Below are 18798 nucleotides of genomic sequence, written 5' to 3' on the forward strand. Positions count from 1 at the left end.
TAACACCTAGTCAGGGACCCACTTACTGATTGACTGTTAACCTGCCACTGACTTGCAGTTGTGTGTGTGTGTGGTGTGTGTATGTATATATATATATATATATAATGTGCGTGTGTGTTCCGTCCCCTACAGTGGTTTCTTACTCCAAGCAACAATCACAAGGTAGATATTTGTAGGGAAGACTAATAAGGGTTAATTTTCTAAGTCCTTGCTGACAGTGAGTTCTAGCCCCACTCCTGAACTTGAGCACATAATCCCGAAGCAGTGCTGTGTTTCCGATGAGAATTTAAACCCCTTCTACCTGTTCAGGTGGGTGTAAAGGATCCCCATGGTACTATTTGAAGAAGAGCAAGGAGTTCTCCTGGTGTTCTGGCCGACATTTATCCCTCAACCAAACATGGTCATATTTTAAACTAAACATGACCAAAAACAGATTAACCGGTTTATCTCATTGCTGTTCGTGGGACCTTGCTGTGTGCAAATTAGCTGCCACTTGCCCCTACATGACTTAAAAGTAATTAATTGGCTGCGAAGTGTTTTGGGATGTCCTGATGGCCTGGAGGACACTCTATACATTGAAGTTCCTTATTCTTATTTGTTAAATTGGCACAACACTGGGCCGAGTTACAAATTGATGTAAAAGAGTAATATTTAGAAGTTATCATGAATTCAAACTGATTGGTTCTGAGGACCCATCACGCCATTCCCTGAGCGAGCCAATCCAAGGCCAGTGACCTGATGGCGAGATTCTGTCAATATTGTGGCAAAATCGTGTGCTGAAATGGATGCGTGTGCAACCCAATTTAGGGTTGCTAGTCCTCCTGGATTGTCCTGGCGTCTCCGGGAATGAACGATTAATCTCCCAGGCACTGCTGCCAGAAACCCGGGAGAAAAATATTGGAGATGGGGAAAAAAGACTGTCGGGATGACAGTCGATAATCATCCAATGGGTAAGGGAGAGTCTGTTTGCTTTCCAATTGGCCGTGGGAAGGTGGCAATGTTGGACAACCAATGGCAGGAACGTGGGCCGAGGGTGGTTGGAGGTGAGAGGTCATGTGATGAAGCCTCCAACCAGAGCTGGCAATCCTAAACCCAAGTAGGTGGGGGCCTCCTAACTATTCCTCTTTCCCGGGGCGGGGGGGAGGGGGTACCACTGGCACAAACCTGCGTTCTACCACCCCGCTGAAGTGCGTTTAATCAGGGGGAGTTGGGATTGAATTTATTCCAAGGCCTCTCTGAAAATGTGCGTCGGTGAAATTTTGTTTTAAAATTGTGCAATACAATTAATCTCTGTTGCTAATTTAGGAGGAAATTAATTGCAAACCGCCGAGCAATTATACTTTATGCAACGTGCTGTGAGGAAATCATTTGATGAGAAGCCTACTCCTATACTGGGTAACTTGAGAATGATGTCGCAGCAATGACCAGCTCCACCCCTGGCTACCACATGAATGAAGTAACCGAGCAACAGGGATTCTTACTGAACAGACCTGTAAACACCTCATCGCGACATTAAGGATTCACATTTAAAAATCGACCAGCATCACACAAGCCACCCGCTACACCAACTGTCGGAGTGAAAGGTAAAATCTTTCAAGCAAGGCCTTTTGTTGTCTGTCTTTTGTTTGCCCTCTGAGCAATGCTATGTAGAAAGAAAGAAGAAAAAACTCTGCATTTCTATAGCACCTTTCGCAACCTCAGGCCGTCCCAAAGCACTTTACAGCCAAACATAGAAATATAGAAAAATAGGAGCAGGAGTCGGCCATTCGGCCCTTCGAGCCTGCTCCGCCATTCAATATGATCATAGCTGATCCTGTATCTCAATACCATATTCCTGCTCTCTCCCCATACCCCTTGATGTCTTTTGTGTCTAGAAATCTATCTATCTCCTTCTTAAATATATTCAGTGACTTGGCCTCCACAGCCTTTTGTGGTAGAGAATTCCACAGGTTCACCACTCTCTGAGTGAAGAAATTTCTCCTCATCTCAGTCCTAAATGTCCTACCCCGTATCCTGAGACTGTGACCCCTCGTTCTAGACCCCCCAGCCAGGGGAAACATCCTCCCTGCATCCAGTCTGTCTAGCCCTGTCAGAATTTTATACGTTTCAATGAGATTCCCTCTCATTCTTCTAACCTCCAGTGAATACAGGCCTAGTCGACCCAATCTCTCCTCATACGACAGTCCTGCCATCCCAGGAATCAGTCTGGTGAACCTTTGCTGCACTCCCTCTATGGCAAGTATATCCTTTCTTAGGTAAGGAGACCAAAACTGCACACAGTACTCCAGGTGTGGTCTCACCAAGGCCCTGTATAACTGTAGTAAGACATCCTTGCTCCTGTACTCAAATCCTCTTGCAATGAAGGCCAACATACCATTTGCCTTCCTAACTGCTTGCTGCACCTGCATGTTTGCTTTCAGTGACTGGTGTACAAGGACACCCAGGTCCATCTGTACATCACCATTTCCCAATCTATCACCATTTAAATAATACTCTGCCTTTCTGTTTTTCCTACCGAAGTGGATAACTTCACATTTATCCACGTTATACTGCATCTGCCATGTATTTGCCCACTCACTCAACTTGTCTAAATCGCCTTGAAGCCTCTTTGCATCCTCCTCACAACTCAATGAAGTACATCAGAAGTGCTGTTGCTGTTGTATTGTAGGGAAATGTGACAGCCAATCTGTACACAACCAGCAATGCGATAAATGACTAGATCCCGGGGTAGGGTTCCTGCATTGGGCGTAATTGGGAAATTCCACCCAAAATGCGCTCGAAATTGCGCTGGTTCGGTTACAGTTCAAGTTTCCGATAATATAAATTTGTATAATCATCAACACAAAATCTTCCATGAACCAGCGCAATCGGGCAGCGTAATAGAACGTAATCCTTACTTTTTTTCTCTTTCCATTACAACGTATTCCTTGATGTATTTAAGAGTGGTAACCTGGTGCAGTTTTATTAATACAGCTGCAAATGGGTTTATCACCAAAAATAATCATTTTTATTAATTATCCAGTCCTCCACCTGTGAGTAACCTGATTTAAAACGACTTAAAAAAAACTATACTGAACCATTTAATGGTTTCATTGGTGTACACTAGTCAGTTTCTTTGTAAATTAAATATTTTTGAAATGAAAAAACGTGCCGACTAGTGCCTGTGCGCCCCCAAAAAATGAGTCCAATTTGAAAAGCCTTCCCGAACCAGGGCAATCGATGGAATCTCACAATGTTGACCTGCGAGTTTTGTGATTGGGAACTGATCCGGGATAATTGTATCTTGAACCACCGTAAAAGATGGCGGAGAAAACAGCTAAGTGGTTTTGGGCGTAACTCACTCAAGTTTAAAATTCCCAGATCTTCTGCGCTGGTTCGGCCGAGTCCGCCCAGACTGCACTGATATTACTAGAGTAAACAAACAGAAACTCGACCCCAATATGATTTAGTGATATTGGTTGAGGGATAAATTTTGGCCAGGACAGCAGGAGAACACCCCTGCTCTTCTTTAAAATAGTGCCACGGCATCTTTTGCACCCACCTGACAAGGCCTCAGTTTAATGTCTCATCTGAAAGATGGCACTTCCAACAGCGCAGCGCTCCCTGCAAAGGAAGGCATAAATGACAGTAAGAGCTGCAAAAATGAATATGAAAAGGAGCGTGCAAGGGATATCAAGATTAACACAAAAAGTTTTACAATTATATTAGAAGAAAAAGGGTAGTCAAAGATAATGTGGGTCCTTTAAAAACAGATGTGGGTAATGTTGCAAATGAAAATATGGAAATGGCAGACTTGCTGAATAATTACTTTGTCAGTCATCACAGTAGAGGAAGAGGATAATATGCCTGACATTCCTGGGAAACTAATAATGAATCAAGGACTGGAACTTAGGAAAGTCAACGCACGCAAGAAAACAGTACGAGAAAAAATAATGGCACTAAAGACTGACAAACTCCCAGGACCTAATGGTTTCCACCAATGTTCCCTTTAACTTCTTTCTGGGTATGCAGCCGCTGCGTGGCCCATTCAAAAATACCGTGCTTGCGTGGTTTCTTCTATTTAAAAGCCGGTGAGCCGGCTGCGTGGGAGCTGCAGAACGTTGCTTTCACCCCAGGGTTTTAAAGAAAGTTGGTGAGGAAATTGCAGATGCTTTCAACATAATCTTCCAAAAACTCTCTGGATCCAGGAATTGTCCCTTTAGATTGGAAAATTGCTTATTTAAGAAAGGTGAGAGAATGAAACCAGGAAAATATAGACCTGTTAGTCTAACATCTGTTGTGGGGAAGTTATTGGAATCTATAATTAAGGGCAGAGTGACTGAGCACTTAGAGAAATTTGAGCTGATTAGAGAGAGCCAACATGGATGGATTTGTAAAGGGTAGGTGATGTCTAATGAACCTAATTGTATTTTTTGATTAAGTAACTAAAGTAATAGGGAATTCAGAAGAAACTTCTTTACCCAGAGAGTGGTGAGAATGTGGAACTCGCTACCACAGGGAGTGGCTGAATGGATGTATTTAAGGGAAGGATAAATAAGCATATGAGGAAAAAGGGAATAGAGGGTTATGTTGATAGATTTAGATGAGGCTCGTGCGGAGCATAAACGCCGGTATGGACTGGTTGAGCCGAATGGTCTGTTTCTGTGCCGTATATCCTATGTAATCCAATGTAATCCTATGTAATAGACAGGGGAATGTCTATGGATGTAGTTTATATGGAATTCCAGAAGGCATTTGATAAGGTTCCACATAAGAGACTGTTAGCTAAAATTATAGATATGTGAAGAGAAAAAGATTGGTGAAGTCAAGCATAGGTCCCTTACAGTCAGAATCAGGGGAACTTATAATGGGAAACAAGGAAATGGCAGACCAACTAAATACATACTTTGGTTCTGTCTTCACAAAGGAGGACACAAATAACCTCCCAGAGATGCCGGGGAACATAGGGTCTGATGAAAGAGAGGAACTGAAAGAAATCAGTATTTGTAGGAAAATGGTGTTAGGAAAATTGATGGGACTGAAGGCCGATAAATCCCCAGGGCCTGATGGTCTACATCCCAGGGTACTTAAGGAAGTGGCCCTAGAGATAGTAGATGCATTACTGGTCATCTTCCAGAACTCGATAGACTCTGGAATGGTACCCATGGATTGGAGGGTAGCTAATGTTACCCCACTGTTCAAAAAAGGTGGTAGAGAAAAAGCGGGGAATTATAGACCTGGCATCGGTAGTGGGGAAAATGCTAGAGTGCATTATAAAAGATGTAATAGCAGAGCACTTGGAAAGCAGTGACAGGATCGGACAAAGTCAACATGGATTTACAAAAGGTAAATCATGCTTGACTAATCTACTGGAATTTTTTGAGGATGTAACTGGTAAAATAGATAAGGGAGAACCAGTGGATGTGGTGTATTTGGACTTTCAGAAGGCTTTCGATAAGGTCCCACATAAGAGATGAGCGTGCAAAATTAAGGCACATGGGATTGGGGGCAAGGTATTGACTTGGATAGAGAACTGGTTGGCGGACAGAAAGCAAAGAGTTGGAATAAACGGGTCATTTTCTGAGTGGCAGGCAGTGACTAGTGGGGTACCGCAAGGATCGGTCCTAGGACCCCAGCTGTTCACAATATATATTAATGATCTGGACGAGGGAATTGGATGTAGTATCTCCAAATTTGCAGATGACACAAAGCTGGGTGGGAGGGTAAGCTGCGAGAAGGATTCGGGAAACTCCAGTACGCTTTGGACAGGTTGGGTGATTGGGCAGAAACATGGCAAATGCACTATAATGTGGATAAATGTGAGGTTATCCACTTTGGTGGCAAAAACAGGAAGGCAGATTATTATTTGAATGGCAATAGATTGGGAGAAGGGGAAGTGCAAAGAGACCTGGGTGTCCTGGTGCACCAGTCACTGAAGGTAAGCATGCAGGTGCAGCAGGCGGTTAAGAAGGCAAATGGTATGTTGGCCTTCGTAGCAAGAGGGTTCGAGTACAGGAACAAGGATGTCTTGCTACAGTTGTACAGGGCCTTGGTGAGACCACACCTTGAGTATTGTGTGCAGTTTTGGTCGCCTTACCTGAGGAAGGACGTTCTTGCCATGGAGGGAGTGCAGCGAAGATTCACCAGGCTGATACCTGGGATGGCAGGAATGACATATGAGGAGAGATTGTGTCGATTGGGCTTATACTCACTGGAGTTTAGAAGATTGAGAGGGGATCTCATCGAAACCTATAACATTCTGTCAGGTCTGGACAGACTAGATGCAGGAAGGATGTTTCCCGATGGTTGGGGAGTCCAGAACCAGGGGTCATAGTCTAAGGATAAGGGGTAAGCCATTTAGGACTGAAATGAGGAGGAATTTCTTCACCCAGAGAGTGGTGAACCTGTGGAATTCTCTGCCACAGAGGGCGGTGGAGGCCAGTTCATTAAATATATTCAAGAAAGAGTTGGATATATTTCTTAAGGCTAAAGGGATCAAGGGATATGGGGAGAAGGCAGGGACCGGGTACTGAATTTGGATGATCAGCCACGATCACATTGAATGGCGGAGCAGGCTCGAAGGGCCGAATGGCCGACTCCTGCTCCTATCTTCTATGTTTCTATGTTTCTATGTTTAAAGCACATGGGGGGAAAAATTTGGTTGCTTTGTGCCTCCCGTTAGCGCCCTAAGAGGACGCAAAGCAACTAGCGCTCGGGCGTGTTGCCGCCAACGCCTCCTGCAAAATTCAGTGGGAGGTTAGAAGGGGAGGAAGGCCTGCAATACCGCGGCATGTAGCACTGCGATATTCCCTCGCAGCGTCCCAAGAGGGAGGCTGGGTACTTCCAGTAGTGCCCCGCTTCCCTCTTGGGGTGCTACCACTCAATTTCGGCCGCGGGGGCGCTAATTTTTCCGGGGCGCTAAAAGTAGCGCTCTGGCGAAGTTAGCGCCCCAAAGGGGACGTGACTCAATTTTCCCCCCATGGAATTGAAAGCAAATTATTGACCTGGTTTGGCGATTGTTTAGGCAATAGAAGATAAAGAATAGAGATAATGGGCATGTACTCAAATTGGAACAAAGTGACTAGTGGTGTCCCACAATGATCTGTGCTGGGGCCTCAACTAGTCACTATATTTATTAATGACTTAGATAACCCAATAGAGAGCCATATATCCAAGTTTTCCGATGACACAAAGATTGGTGGCATAGTAAGTAGTGTAGACGGGAGCATAACATTACAAAGAGACATTGATAGATTAATTGAGTGGGCAAAACTGTGGCAGATGGATTTCAACGCAAGTGTGAGGTCATTCATTTTATAAAAGGATAGATCTGAATATTTTTAAATGGTGTAAAACTAGGAAAAGTGGAAGTCCAAAGAGATTTCAGGCTCCATGTACACAGATCGCTGAAATGTAGTGGCCAGGTACAAAAAATAATCAAAAAGGTAAATGAAATGTTAGCCTTTATATCGAGAGGGCTAGAATATAAAGGGATGATAGAGAGAAGCTTTTTTCACTGGCGGGGGAGTCTAGGACAAGGAGACAGAACCTTAAAATCAGAGCCAGGCCATTCAGGAGAGTTCAGGAGAGAAGTTAGGAAACACTTCTTCATGCAAAGGGTTGTAGGTGTGTGGAACTCTTTCCCACAAAAAGCAGTAGATGCTAGCTCAATTAATAATTTTAAGTCTGAAATCGATAGATTTTTACTAACCGAGAGATATTGAGCCAAGGCAGATGGATTGAGTTAGGATACAGATCAGCCATGTTCTAATTGAATGGTGGAACAGGCTCGAGGGGTTGAATGGCCTCCTCCTGTAGCTATGTTCTCTCTGTACTGTCCAGTCTAATTTAATTTGTGCTCAAAACTCTGGAGTGGGACTTAAACCCCTGACCTTCAAGACTCAGAGGTGAGAGTGCTACCACTGAGCCAAGTCAGCATCTCTGACCTGTCTTTGGTAAAGTGGGATTTGTATGTGCGTGAGGAGCGTTTGTAGCAATGTGCACCCGACTGCTCAGTGCTCAGCTTTGCTGCAGGATGCCAGGCCATTCCACGCTTGGAAGTCTGCGGCGCTCAGTCCCACTGCAACAGTTGGTATGCCAAATCGTATCAGCGCTTTCATTCTGGCAGATTTCCTGGAATTTCTGAGTGAGTTCTCCCGATCGCCCGCCATAACGCTGTCTCTCCGAGCTTGCTGCCGAAGTCACGGTGGATGATTGGGAGAACCCTGCCACAAACCCTACCCTGTTATTTTGTCGTGTCAGGGCCTGCGTTTGACCTGGACTGACTGGAGGAGAGTTCCAATCTCCTTGGGCTGTAAGGGTGACTGAGGTTGTGGCAGTCTCAAGCCAAATTCTAGTAGGTAAGGAACAGAGGACCAGAGTAACAACAGAGAATGCTGGAAAAACTCAGCAGGCAGGGCAGCATCCGTGGAGAGAGAAAGCCCAGACGAAAGTGTGGATTAAATTTTCCCTTTCTTTTTTTTAATCCACATTTTCGTCTGGGCTTTTTTCTTCCCTCCCACGTGGCAGCTGTCCTTCATTCTGCCAGGGTCATTCACACTTCATCTAGAGTCATCCTTTATTCTTTGAATATCTCTCAATGTCTCTCAATCTCTCCTGCTTTCTATCCTATCTCTGGCCGTCCCTTTTGTTCTTTCATCCCCTCCCCCTTTTCCCAGCCCCCCACTTGCTTTAAAATCTATCCCTTTTCCTGCTTTTTTTCCCAGTTCTGACGAAGGATCTTCGACCTGAAACGTTAACTCCGTTTCTCTCTCCACCGATGTTGCCTGGCCTGCTGAGTTTTTCCAGCATTTTCTGTTGTTATTTCGGATTTCCAGCATCCGCAGTATTTTGCTATCGCAATAGGACCAGAGTAGGCCATTCAGCCCGAGCCTGTTCCGCCATTCAATCAGATCATGGCCAATGTTCCCGGTAAATTTTTTTCAGGCTGCGGGCCCATTCTAAAGTCCGCACATGTGCCTTTTTTTTCGATTTAAAAGCTGGCTCACCAGCTGCGCGGGACTGTGTGGCCACACAGTTTAAAGGGAATACTGATTATGGCTGATCTGTATCTTAACTCCATCTACCCACTTTGGTTCTGTAACCGTTTATACCCTTACCTAAGAAAAAACTAGCAATCTCAGTTTTGAAATTTTCAATTGACCCCCAGCCTCAACAGATTTTTGGGGGAGAGAGTTCCAGATTTCCACTATACCCTTTCCTGATACCGCCCCTGAACGGCCTAGCTCTAATTTTAAGGTTATGCCACCTTGTTCTGCACCCCCCCACCAGAGGAAATAGTTTCTCTCTGTCTACCCTATTAAATCATTTAATCATCTTAAACACCTCAATTCGACCACTCCTTAATCTTCCGTGGGTCTACAGTACTTAACTGCCCATGATTCTGCATAACTAGGCCGTTGGAATGGCTGTTATTGGAAACAGAAATGTCATACTGGTGTGGTAGGAGGGACTACCGCCAAGTTATTGGGCCAGAGTAACGAGAGCATAATTGAATTGAATTTAAGCTGTATCTGATCTGGGAATGTTTGATTCTGACGCCACATCCCAAAAGAGGGGGGAAAAAAATTCCCACTCCCCATGCACGATTGTTCTTTCTTTTGTCGTCTTTAACTGGAAGGCTAAGAATTGTTGGTCAGTACGAGATGAGCAGGTTTGTGACCATAATGTTTCTTTCTTGAAAGCCAGCCCATCGATGAAGGTTGTGATCACTCTGCCAGTTGATTCCTCTGCTGTTGAGGACCGCAACCACGAAACACCCAGAGGTCGCAATCCTCAAACCACGTTTAGTACCAGCAGCGGCGCTTATAGAACCAAGGCATCGACGAAAGTATGGGATGGCGACGGCGCTAAAGGAGACGCAGCTCCACCCTCTCCCAAAGGAACACACCGAGAGGTTTTGTTATCGGAACTGGGCCTCAGGAAAGAAGAACAGCCTCGTGGGCCTGACGTCATGAGACACGATGAGATGAACAGGCTCCAGAAGATGCTGAGTCAGGCGAAAGCTCTCACTTCACGTATTCCTGAAAGGCGACTCTATCATATGCCATCCCATTTTATTGGGCATGATAACCCTCTACTTCAGCACTCGCCTTCTGCCACCCTGCAGCTGGTGACCTCTTCATTAAGGTACAACACAGAGTTAATTAACAGAGGAGATTTACGAGGATGTTGCCAGAACTGGAGAAGTTTAGCTATGAGGAAAGATTGGATAGGTTGGGGTTGTTTTCTTTGGAACAGAGGAGGCTGAGGGGAGACTTAATTGAGGGGTGTATAAAATCATGAGATGCCTAGATAGAGTGGATAGGAAGCACCTGTTTCCCTTAGCAGAGAGGTCAATAACCAGGGGGCATAGATTTAAAGTAATTGGTGGAAGGATTAGAGGGGAGTTGAGGAGAACTTGTTTCACCCATAGGGTGGGGGTCTGGAACTCACTGCCTGAAAGGGTGGTAGAGGCAGAGACCCTCATCACATTTAAAAAGTACTTGGATATGCACTTGAATTGCCGTAATCTGCAAGGCTACGGACCAAGAGCTGGAAAGTGGGATTAGGCTGGAGAGCTCTTTTTCGACCGGGGCAGGCAGGCTGGGCTGAATGGCCTCTATCTGTGCCGCACATTTCTATGATTCAATGGTTCTATGATTCTAACCTCAAGGTGGGCTGATTGGCACAAGGTGCTCCAAGGGTCCTTGAAGATGTCCGTTCAAGATGGCTCCCCATTGACCCTTTGCTGGAATGTGTGTGTGGGTAGGTTGCTTTGAGGTGACTGGATCGGGCTCGGCTGTGATGTACGTCATGCTCAAATAGCCTACCAGCTCTCACTGCCTAGACCTGTGCGAATTGACGGAGGCTACAGTCCTTGTCTATGTACCAGAAATGAGAGTGCTAGATGCAGGAGTCAAACAGCTACAAGTTTATTAATGGTTCAAAGAAACATACTCACAGACAACACACGTCGAAGATCACACGTTACAGTAGTTGAGCTCAACTTTCCTGATCTCTTCCTTCTTCTTCATCTTCTAACCTCACGTTACAATCTCGCCCCTTTTTTATACCATTCTAACTACATTACTTTCCATGACCTTTATACACCTTGCACCAGCTCGTACCAGTCATTACCAAGAAGATCCAGGCTATCCAACCATCGATCATCAATGGTCTCAGAGGCTAGCAGAAGCTGCTGATGTTTAAGCAAAGCATAGAGTCTACCCTATGATGGCCATACCACAGGTATGATGGTCTCTAAGCATGCAGGAATTGTGAGAAAGTTCAGAATGAAATGGAATCAATGTATTGTTTAACCTCGAGATCGTGGCTGTTTGTGACCTATACAAAGACTGCTCGTGCCAGGAAAGCTCTGCGGACTTTTAACCTTAGGGCTTTTAATACAAAATGGATCCCTCAGTTGCTCTCGATCCCTTTAGCAGCCTCGCCCACGGAGAATGGCCACTTAGGTAGGGAAGCAAATTGGAGGAAACTTTTTTTTAGTTGTTGCTTTATTGTCCAATAGAAACTGCTGACCACAGTCACAGGAGCGGCTATGGCGACACTGTTTTAGCCACGTGCACTAATTTTAGTGGAAAACACCTTACCCACATTCACACCATACAGGTAAATGCACTTCACACACGCGTATATTTACTTAACAAATATCTACCACCATTTAGTAACCAAGGAAGTAAAGCACTCACAACGATCAAAATACATTCGCACACTCTTGCTTTTGTCTTATCATTTTGACCAACAAATGCACAGAAAGGTTAAAGTTCACATGCATATGCCGTGCGAATATGAGTATTGAGATCACAGGCCCAACGACAGTGTCTGTTACTCAATTTTTATATGCTAATCAGAAATGCTAATTATCCACATCTGGATTCCCAATTAGCCTCATGTGGCCAGTGGCTAGCGTATTGGACAACACTGAGTTACTGGATGATAATCGCTAAATAGTTAAGAGTTGACACAAGTGCCTATGGGTATGAATGAAGAATTCAGTTTATTTACTTACACTGGCCCAGATAGTATTATTTTCATTTTACATCAGCTTCACACGATTGAAGTGGTTAAGCTGGTGTGAGTGCAGTTGAAACCATTTTAGGAATGAGAGGCTATCAGTGCTTATACATGAAATGTGTGTAAACCCACCACTGCATGGAGTGTGATTGAATACTCTCCACTTGCCTGGATGAGTGCAGCTCCAACAACACTCAAACAGCTCGACACCATCCAGGACAAAGCAGCCCGCTTGATTGGCACCCCATCCACTACCTTAAACATTCACTCCCTCCACCACCGGCGTACCATGGCTGCAGTGTGTACCATCTACAAGATGCACTGCAGCAACTCGCCAAGGCTTCTTCGGCAGCACCTCCCAAACCTGCGACCTCTTCCACCTAGAAAGACAAGGGCAGCAGACGCATGGGAACACCACCACCTCCAAGATCCCCTCCAAGTCACACACCATCCTGACTTAGATGTATATCGCCGGTCCTTCATCGTCGCTGGGTCAAAATCTTGGAACTCCCTCCCTAACAGCACCGTGGGAGTACCTTCACCACACGGACTGCAGCGGTTCAAGAAGGTGGCTCACCACCACCTTCTCAAGGGCAATTAGGGATGGGCAATAAATGCTGGCCTTGCCAGCGACGCCCACATCCCATAAACGAATATAAAAAAAAGACTGTATGAAGCTATTTCAACACATTGCCTCATTGGCTGGGAAAACTGTCTTTGCTTCAGATTTATGAAACAAGAAATAAAGAAAGGAAATAAGGAAAGAAGAAAAGAAGGAAAGAAAGATAGAAAGAAAGAAATTGCATTTATATAGCGCCTTTCATAACCTCAGGACGTCCCAAAGCGCTTTACAGCCAATGAAGCACTTTTGAAGTGTAGTCACTGTTGTAATGGAGCTGAAAGTGAGTGTGGCTTAGGGACAAACCCAATAATCCTCCCCTCGAGTTTAGCAGTGTGACTGTACCAGACAGCACCACAATCTCCCACAGCTGAAGTCGGAGCAGCATTCAAGAACTTGTACGCGAACCACGTTATTACACTGCTGTTCAATGGGACGATAAGCCTTGCTTTGAGTTTGGCTAGTTTTGGGTTGAGCTTGGGTTCAGGTGGAACAAGACTGAGCCATTAATCCAGGACAAGCACTGACCATTACTGATCACTTACCCCTAGGACCAAGCGTCAATTCCTGACAGAGTTTCTGAACTTGCCCAATTCGCACTCGGTTGGATTTATTTGGAAAAAGCAGCTTTTTACTCAACTTTTCCATTGTGTGCCCTCTGTACATCCCACAGTACTTCCCAGTCATGTGCCTTCTGCATACCCATTATGTCCCCATCGTGTGTCCCTGTACATCCCACAGTACGTCCCCATCTTGTGCCTCTGTACATCCCACAGTATTTCCCAGTCATGTGCCCTATGCATACTCACAATGTTTCCCCATCATGAATGCGGTATTTATCTCACACTTGTGCTTTCTGTCTCTAGGATGTTTTTAGAGAATCATATTAGAAACAATAAAAAACTATATTTTTTTACACAGGTGAAAAACCAAACCTCAGGTTCTAAAGCTTTGAATTGACTCATTTCTTTGGCTTTAGGGAACAACTAAAGAATAATCACCGCAGCCCAGTGTTCCCGCTGAGAAAGCACGTCAGTAAGTATACTATAAATAGACTGGGGGACAGGCGGAGCTGTGTCACTTTAAGGCTGCAAAGTTTAATTGTTGTTAAGTAAATTCAGATTAATCAGAGTTTAATTGCTGTTTGCTTAGGGAAAGAGGCAGATTGGAACATGTTTGTAAGTTTCAGGCTGCAGCTTGTGTGTGGGTATATAAGAGTACTGCGCACAGTTCTGGTCTCCATATTATAAAAAAGATATAAAGGCACTGGAGAAGGTGCAAAATAGATTTACAAGGACGATAGCAGAACTGAGAGGTTATAACTATCAGGAAAGAGTGAACAGGCTGGGGCTCTTTTCTTCAGAATGAGAAGGCGGAGGGGTGACCTGATCGAGATCTTTAAAGTTATGAAGGGGTTTGATAGGGTAGACGTAGAGAAAATGTTTTCACTTATGCGAGAGTCCAAAGCTAGGGTCCATAAATATAAGATAGTCACTATAAATCCAATAGCGAATTCAGGAGGAACTTCTTTACCCAGAGAGTGGTTAGAATGTGGAACTCGCTACCACAAGGAGTAATTGAGTGACTAGCATAGATATGTTTAAGGGGAAGCTAGATAAACACATGAAGGAGGAAGTAATAGAAGATTATGTTGATAGGGTTAGATGAAAAGGGGTGGGAAGGGGCTCGTGTGCAGCATAAACATGAGCTTGGACCAGTTGGGCTGAATGGCCTGTTTCTGTGCTTGTAATTCTATGTAATTTATGTGTGTGAGTGTGCTTGTGGTGTGACTGTGTGTTTGTGGGGAGGCTCCGAAGATCCTCAGCTCCACCGGCGTAGGTACGATGGAGCGGGCTCCGGTGACCTCTGTTCATGATCCCACTGGAGTATTCAGGGTCAGGGGGGGTTACGCACTTTCAGCAACTGCTTGCACCAGTGTTGGGAGATCTTGGGTGCCCGATAGAGGAGTGGGGTTGGGAAACGTGGGCCTGGATAGCGGCTTTAGTCGGGGGGGGGGGAGGGGATCATCTTTCTCGGAGGGCCAATCAATAGTGTCAGTGGCTGCATTTCTGGAATCTTCAGCTGTGGCTCAGTGGGTAGCACACTCGCCTCTGAGTCAGAAGGTTGTGGGTTCAAGTCCCACTCCAGGAACTTGTGCACATAAAGCTAGGCTGACTCTCCAGTACAGTGCTGAGGGAGCGCTGCACTGTCGGAGGTGCCGTCTTTCGGATGAGACGTTAAACCGAGGCCCTGTCTGCTCCCTCAGGTGAGCGTAAAAGATCCCATGGCACTATTTCGAAGAAGAGTAGGGGAGTTATCCCCAGTGTCCTGGCCAATATTTATCCCTCAGCCAACATAACAAAAACAGATTATCTGGTCATTATCACATTGCTGTTTGTGGGAGCTTGCTGTGCGCAAATTGGCTGCTGCATTTCCCACATTACAACAGTGACTACACTCCAAAAAAGTACTTAGAAACATAGAAGATAGGAGCAGGAGTAGGCCATTCGGCCCCTCGAGACTGCTCTGCCATTCAATGCGATCATGGCTGATCATTCAAATTCAGTACCCTGTCCCTGCTTTCTCCCCATATCCCTTGATCCCTTTAGCCTTAAGAAATATATCTAACTCCTTCTTGAATATATTTAATGAATTTGCCTCAACTGCCTTCTGTGGTAGAGGATTCCACAGGTTCACCACTCTCTGGGTGAAAAAAATCCTCCTCATCTCTGTCCTAAATGGCTTACCCCTTATCCTTAGACTGTGACCCCTGGTTCTGGACTCCCCTGCAATCGGGAACAGCCTTCCTGCATCTAGTCTGTCTAGTCCTGTTAGAATTTTATAAGTTCCAATGAGATCCCCTCTCATTCTTGGAAACTCTAGCGAATATAAGCCTAATCGACCCAATCTCTCTTCATACGCCATTCCTGCCATCCCAGGTATCAGTCTGGTGAATTTTCGTTGCACTCCCTCCATGGCAAGAACATCCTTCCTCAGATAAGGCAACCAAAACTGCACACAATACTCAAGGTGTGGTCTCACCAAGGCCCTGTACAACTGCAGCAAGACATCCTTGCTCCTGTACTTGAATCCTCTCGCTATGAAGGCCAGCATACCATTTGCCTTCTTAACCACCTGCTGCACCTGCATGCTTATCTTCAGCGACTGGTGCACAAGGACACCCAGGTCTCGTTGCACTTCCCCTTTTTCCAATCTATTGCCGTTCAGATAATAATCTGCCGTCCTGCTTTTGCCACCAAAGTGGATAACCTCGCATTTATCCACATTATACTGCATCTGCCATGCATCTGCCCAATCGCCCAACCTGTCCAAATCGTACTGGAGTTTCTCTGCATCCTCCTCACAGCACACACGCCCACCCAGCTTTGTGTCATCTGCAAACTTGGAGATATTACATCTAGTTCCCTCGTCTAGATCATTAATATATATTGTGAATAACTGGGGTCCTAGCACCGATCCCTGCGGTGCCCCACTAGTCACTGCCTTCCACTTGGAAAAAGACCTGTTTATTCCAACTCTTTGCTTTCTGTCTGCCAACCAGTTTTCTATCCAAGTCAGTACCTTACCCCCAGTCCCATGTGCTTTAACTTTGCACGCTAGTCTCTTATGCGGGACCTTATCGAAAGCCTTCTGAAAGTCCAAATACACCACATCCACTGGTTCTCCCTTATCTATTTTACCAGTTACATCCTCAAAAAATTCCAGTAGATTAGTCAAGCATGATTTACCTTTTGTAAATTGATGTTGACTTTGTCCAATTTTGTCACTGTTTTCCAAGTGCTCTGCTATTACATCTTTTATAATGGACTCTAGCATTTTCCCCACTACCGATGTCAGGATTACCGGTCTATAATTCCCCATTTTTCTCTACCACCTTTTTTAAATAGTGGGTTTACATTAGCTACCCTCCAATCCATGGGTACCGTTCCAGAGTCTATAGAATTTTGGAAGATGACCAGCAATGCATCTACTATTTCTAGGGCCACTTCCTTAAGTACCCTAGGATGTAGATTATCAGGCCCTGGGGATTTATCGGCCTTCAATCCCGTCAATTTCCTTAACACCATTTCCCTATAAATACTGATTTCATTCAGTTCCTCCCTCTCATTAGACCCTATGTTCCCCGGCATCTCTGGGAGGTTATTTGTGTCCTCCTTTGTGAAGACAGAACCAAAGTATGTATTTAATTGGTCTGCCATGTCTTTATTCCCCATTATAAATTCCCCTAATTCTGACTGCAAGGGACCTACGCTTGACTTCACCAATCTTTTTCTCTTCACATATCTATAAAAGCTTTTACATTCAGTTTTTATGTTCCCAGCAAGCTTACTCTCATACTCTATTTTCCCCTTCTTAATTAATCCCTTTGTTCTCCTTTGCTGAATCCTAAACTGCTCCCAATCCTCAGATTTGCTGCTTTTTCTGGCCAATTTATATGTCCTCTCCTTGGATCTTATGCTATCCCTAATTTCCCTTGTTAGCTAATGTTGAGTCACCTTTGTTGTTTTATTTTTATGCCAAACAGGGATGAACAAATTCTGTAGTTCATCCATGCGATCTTTAAATGTTTGCCATTGCCTATTCACCGTCAACCCTTTAAGTAACATTCCCCAATCCATCCTAGCCAACTCGCGCCTCATACCATCATAGTTTCCTTTATTTAAATTCAGTACCCAAGTCTCTGAATCAACTACTTCACGTTCCATCTTAATGAAGAATTCTATCATTTTATGATCGCTCCTCCCCAAGGGGCCTCGCACAGCAAGATTGCTAATCAGTCCTTTCTCATTACATAATACCCAGTCTAAGATGACCAGATCTCTAGTTGGTTCCTCGACATATTGATCCAGGAAACCAGCCCGTATACACTCTAGGAATTCCTCTTCCACGGTATTGTTACTAATTTGGTTAGACCAATCTATATGTAGGTTAAAGTCACCCATGATAACTGCTGTGCCCTTATTGCACGCATCTCTAATTTCCCATTTAATGTCATCCCCAACCTCAGCATTACTGTTTGGGGGTCTGTATACAACTCCCACTAACATTTTCTGCCCCTTGGTATTTCTCAGCTCTACCCATACAGATTCCACCTCATCAGAGCAAATATCCTTCCTTACTATTGTGTTAATCTCCTCTTTAACCAGCAATGCTACCCCACCACCTTTTCCTTTTTGCCTGTCCTTCCTGAATATTGAATACCCCTGGATGTTGAATTCCCAGCCTTGGTAACCCTGGAGCCATGTCTCCGTAATCCCAAGTATATAATATCTGTTTACATCTATTTGCGCAGCGAATTCATCCACCTTATTACGAATGCTCCTCGCATTAAGACACAAAGCCTTCAGGCTTGTTTTTTAAACACTCTTAGACCTTTTAGAATTATTGTTTACTGCGGCCATGTTTGATTTACACCCTTGATTTCTCTGACTTCCACTTTTGCTTTTCTCCTTCCTGTCTTTTGCTTCTATCCTTTCTTCCCTTTCCTCTGTCTCCCTGCACAGGTTCCCAACCCCCTGCCATTTTAGTTTAAACCCTCCCCAACAGCACTAGCAAACATTCCCCCTAGGACATCGGTCCCGGTCCTGCCCAGGTGCAAACCGTCCAGTTTGTACTGGTCCCACCTCCCCCAGAACCGGTTCCAATGTCCCAGGAATTTGAATCCCTCCCCCTTGCACCATTCTTCTAGCCACATATTAACATGAAATATCCTTCTATTTCTACTCTGACTAGCACGTGGCACTGGTAGCAATCCTAAGATTACTACCTTTGAGGTCCTATTTATTAATTTACCTCCTAACTCCCATTATTCAGCTTTTAGGACCTCATCCTGTTTTTTACCTATATTGTTGGTACCTATATGCACCATGACAACTAGCTGTTCACCCTCCCCCCCAGAATGCCCTGCAGCCGCTCTGAGACATCCTTGACCCTTGTACCAGGGAGGCAACATACCATCCTGGAGTCTCGTTTGCGGCCACAGAAATGCCAATCTATTCCCCTTACAATAGAATCCCCTATCACTATAGCTCTCTCGCTCTTTTTCCTCCCATCCTCTGCCGCAGAACCACCCATGGTGCCAGGAAGTTGGTTGCTGCTGCCTTCCCCCCGATAAGTCATCCTCCCCAACAATATCCAAAGCG

The 18798-nt window shown here is 44.9% G+C and overlaps 1 protein-coding gene across 1 annotated transcript in view; it reads left to right on the forward strand.

The window, feature by feature from the left end:
- Window positions 1-1479: 1479 nt before the first annotated feature.
- The window catches only part of LOC147101862 (uncharacterized), a 54636-nt gene continuing 37317 nt past the window's right edge, over window positions 1480-18798 (forward strand). Inside the window, exons 1-3 of the mRNA XM_085965147.1 lie at window positions 1480-1583; window positions 9684-10128; window positions 13614-13669. Of these exons, the coding sequence (XP_085821273.1) occupies window positions 9695-10128; window positions 13614-13669 (490 nt within the window). The 5' untranslated portion in view covers window positions 1480-1583; window positions 9684-9694. The remainder of the gene's footprint in view (window positions 1584-9683; window positions 10129-13613; window positions 13670-18798) is intronic.

Source organism: Somniosus microcephalus, chromosome 23 (assembly GCF_052327205.1).
Source record: "Somniosus microcephalus isolate GS21.2 chromosome 23, FLI_Smic_1.0, whole genome shotgun sequence".
Classification (NCBI taxonomy): Eukaryota; Metazoa; Chordata; class Chondrichthyes; order Squaliformes; family Somniosidae; genus Somniosus; species Somniosus microcephalus.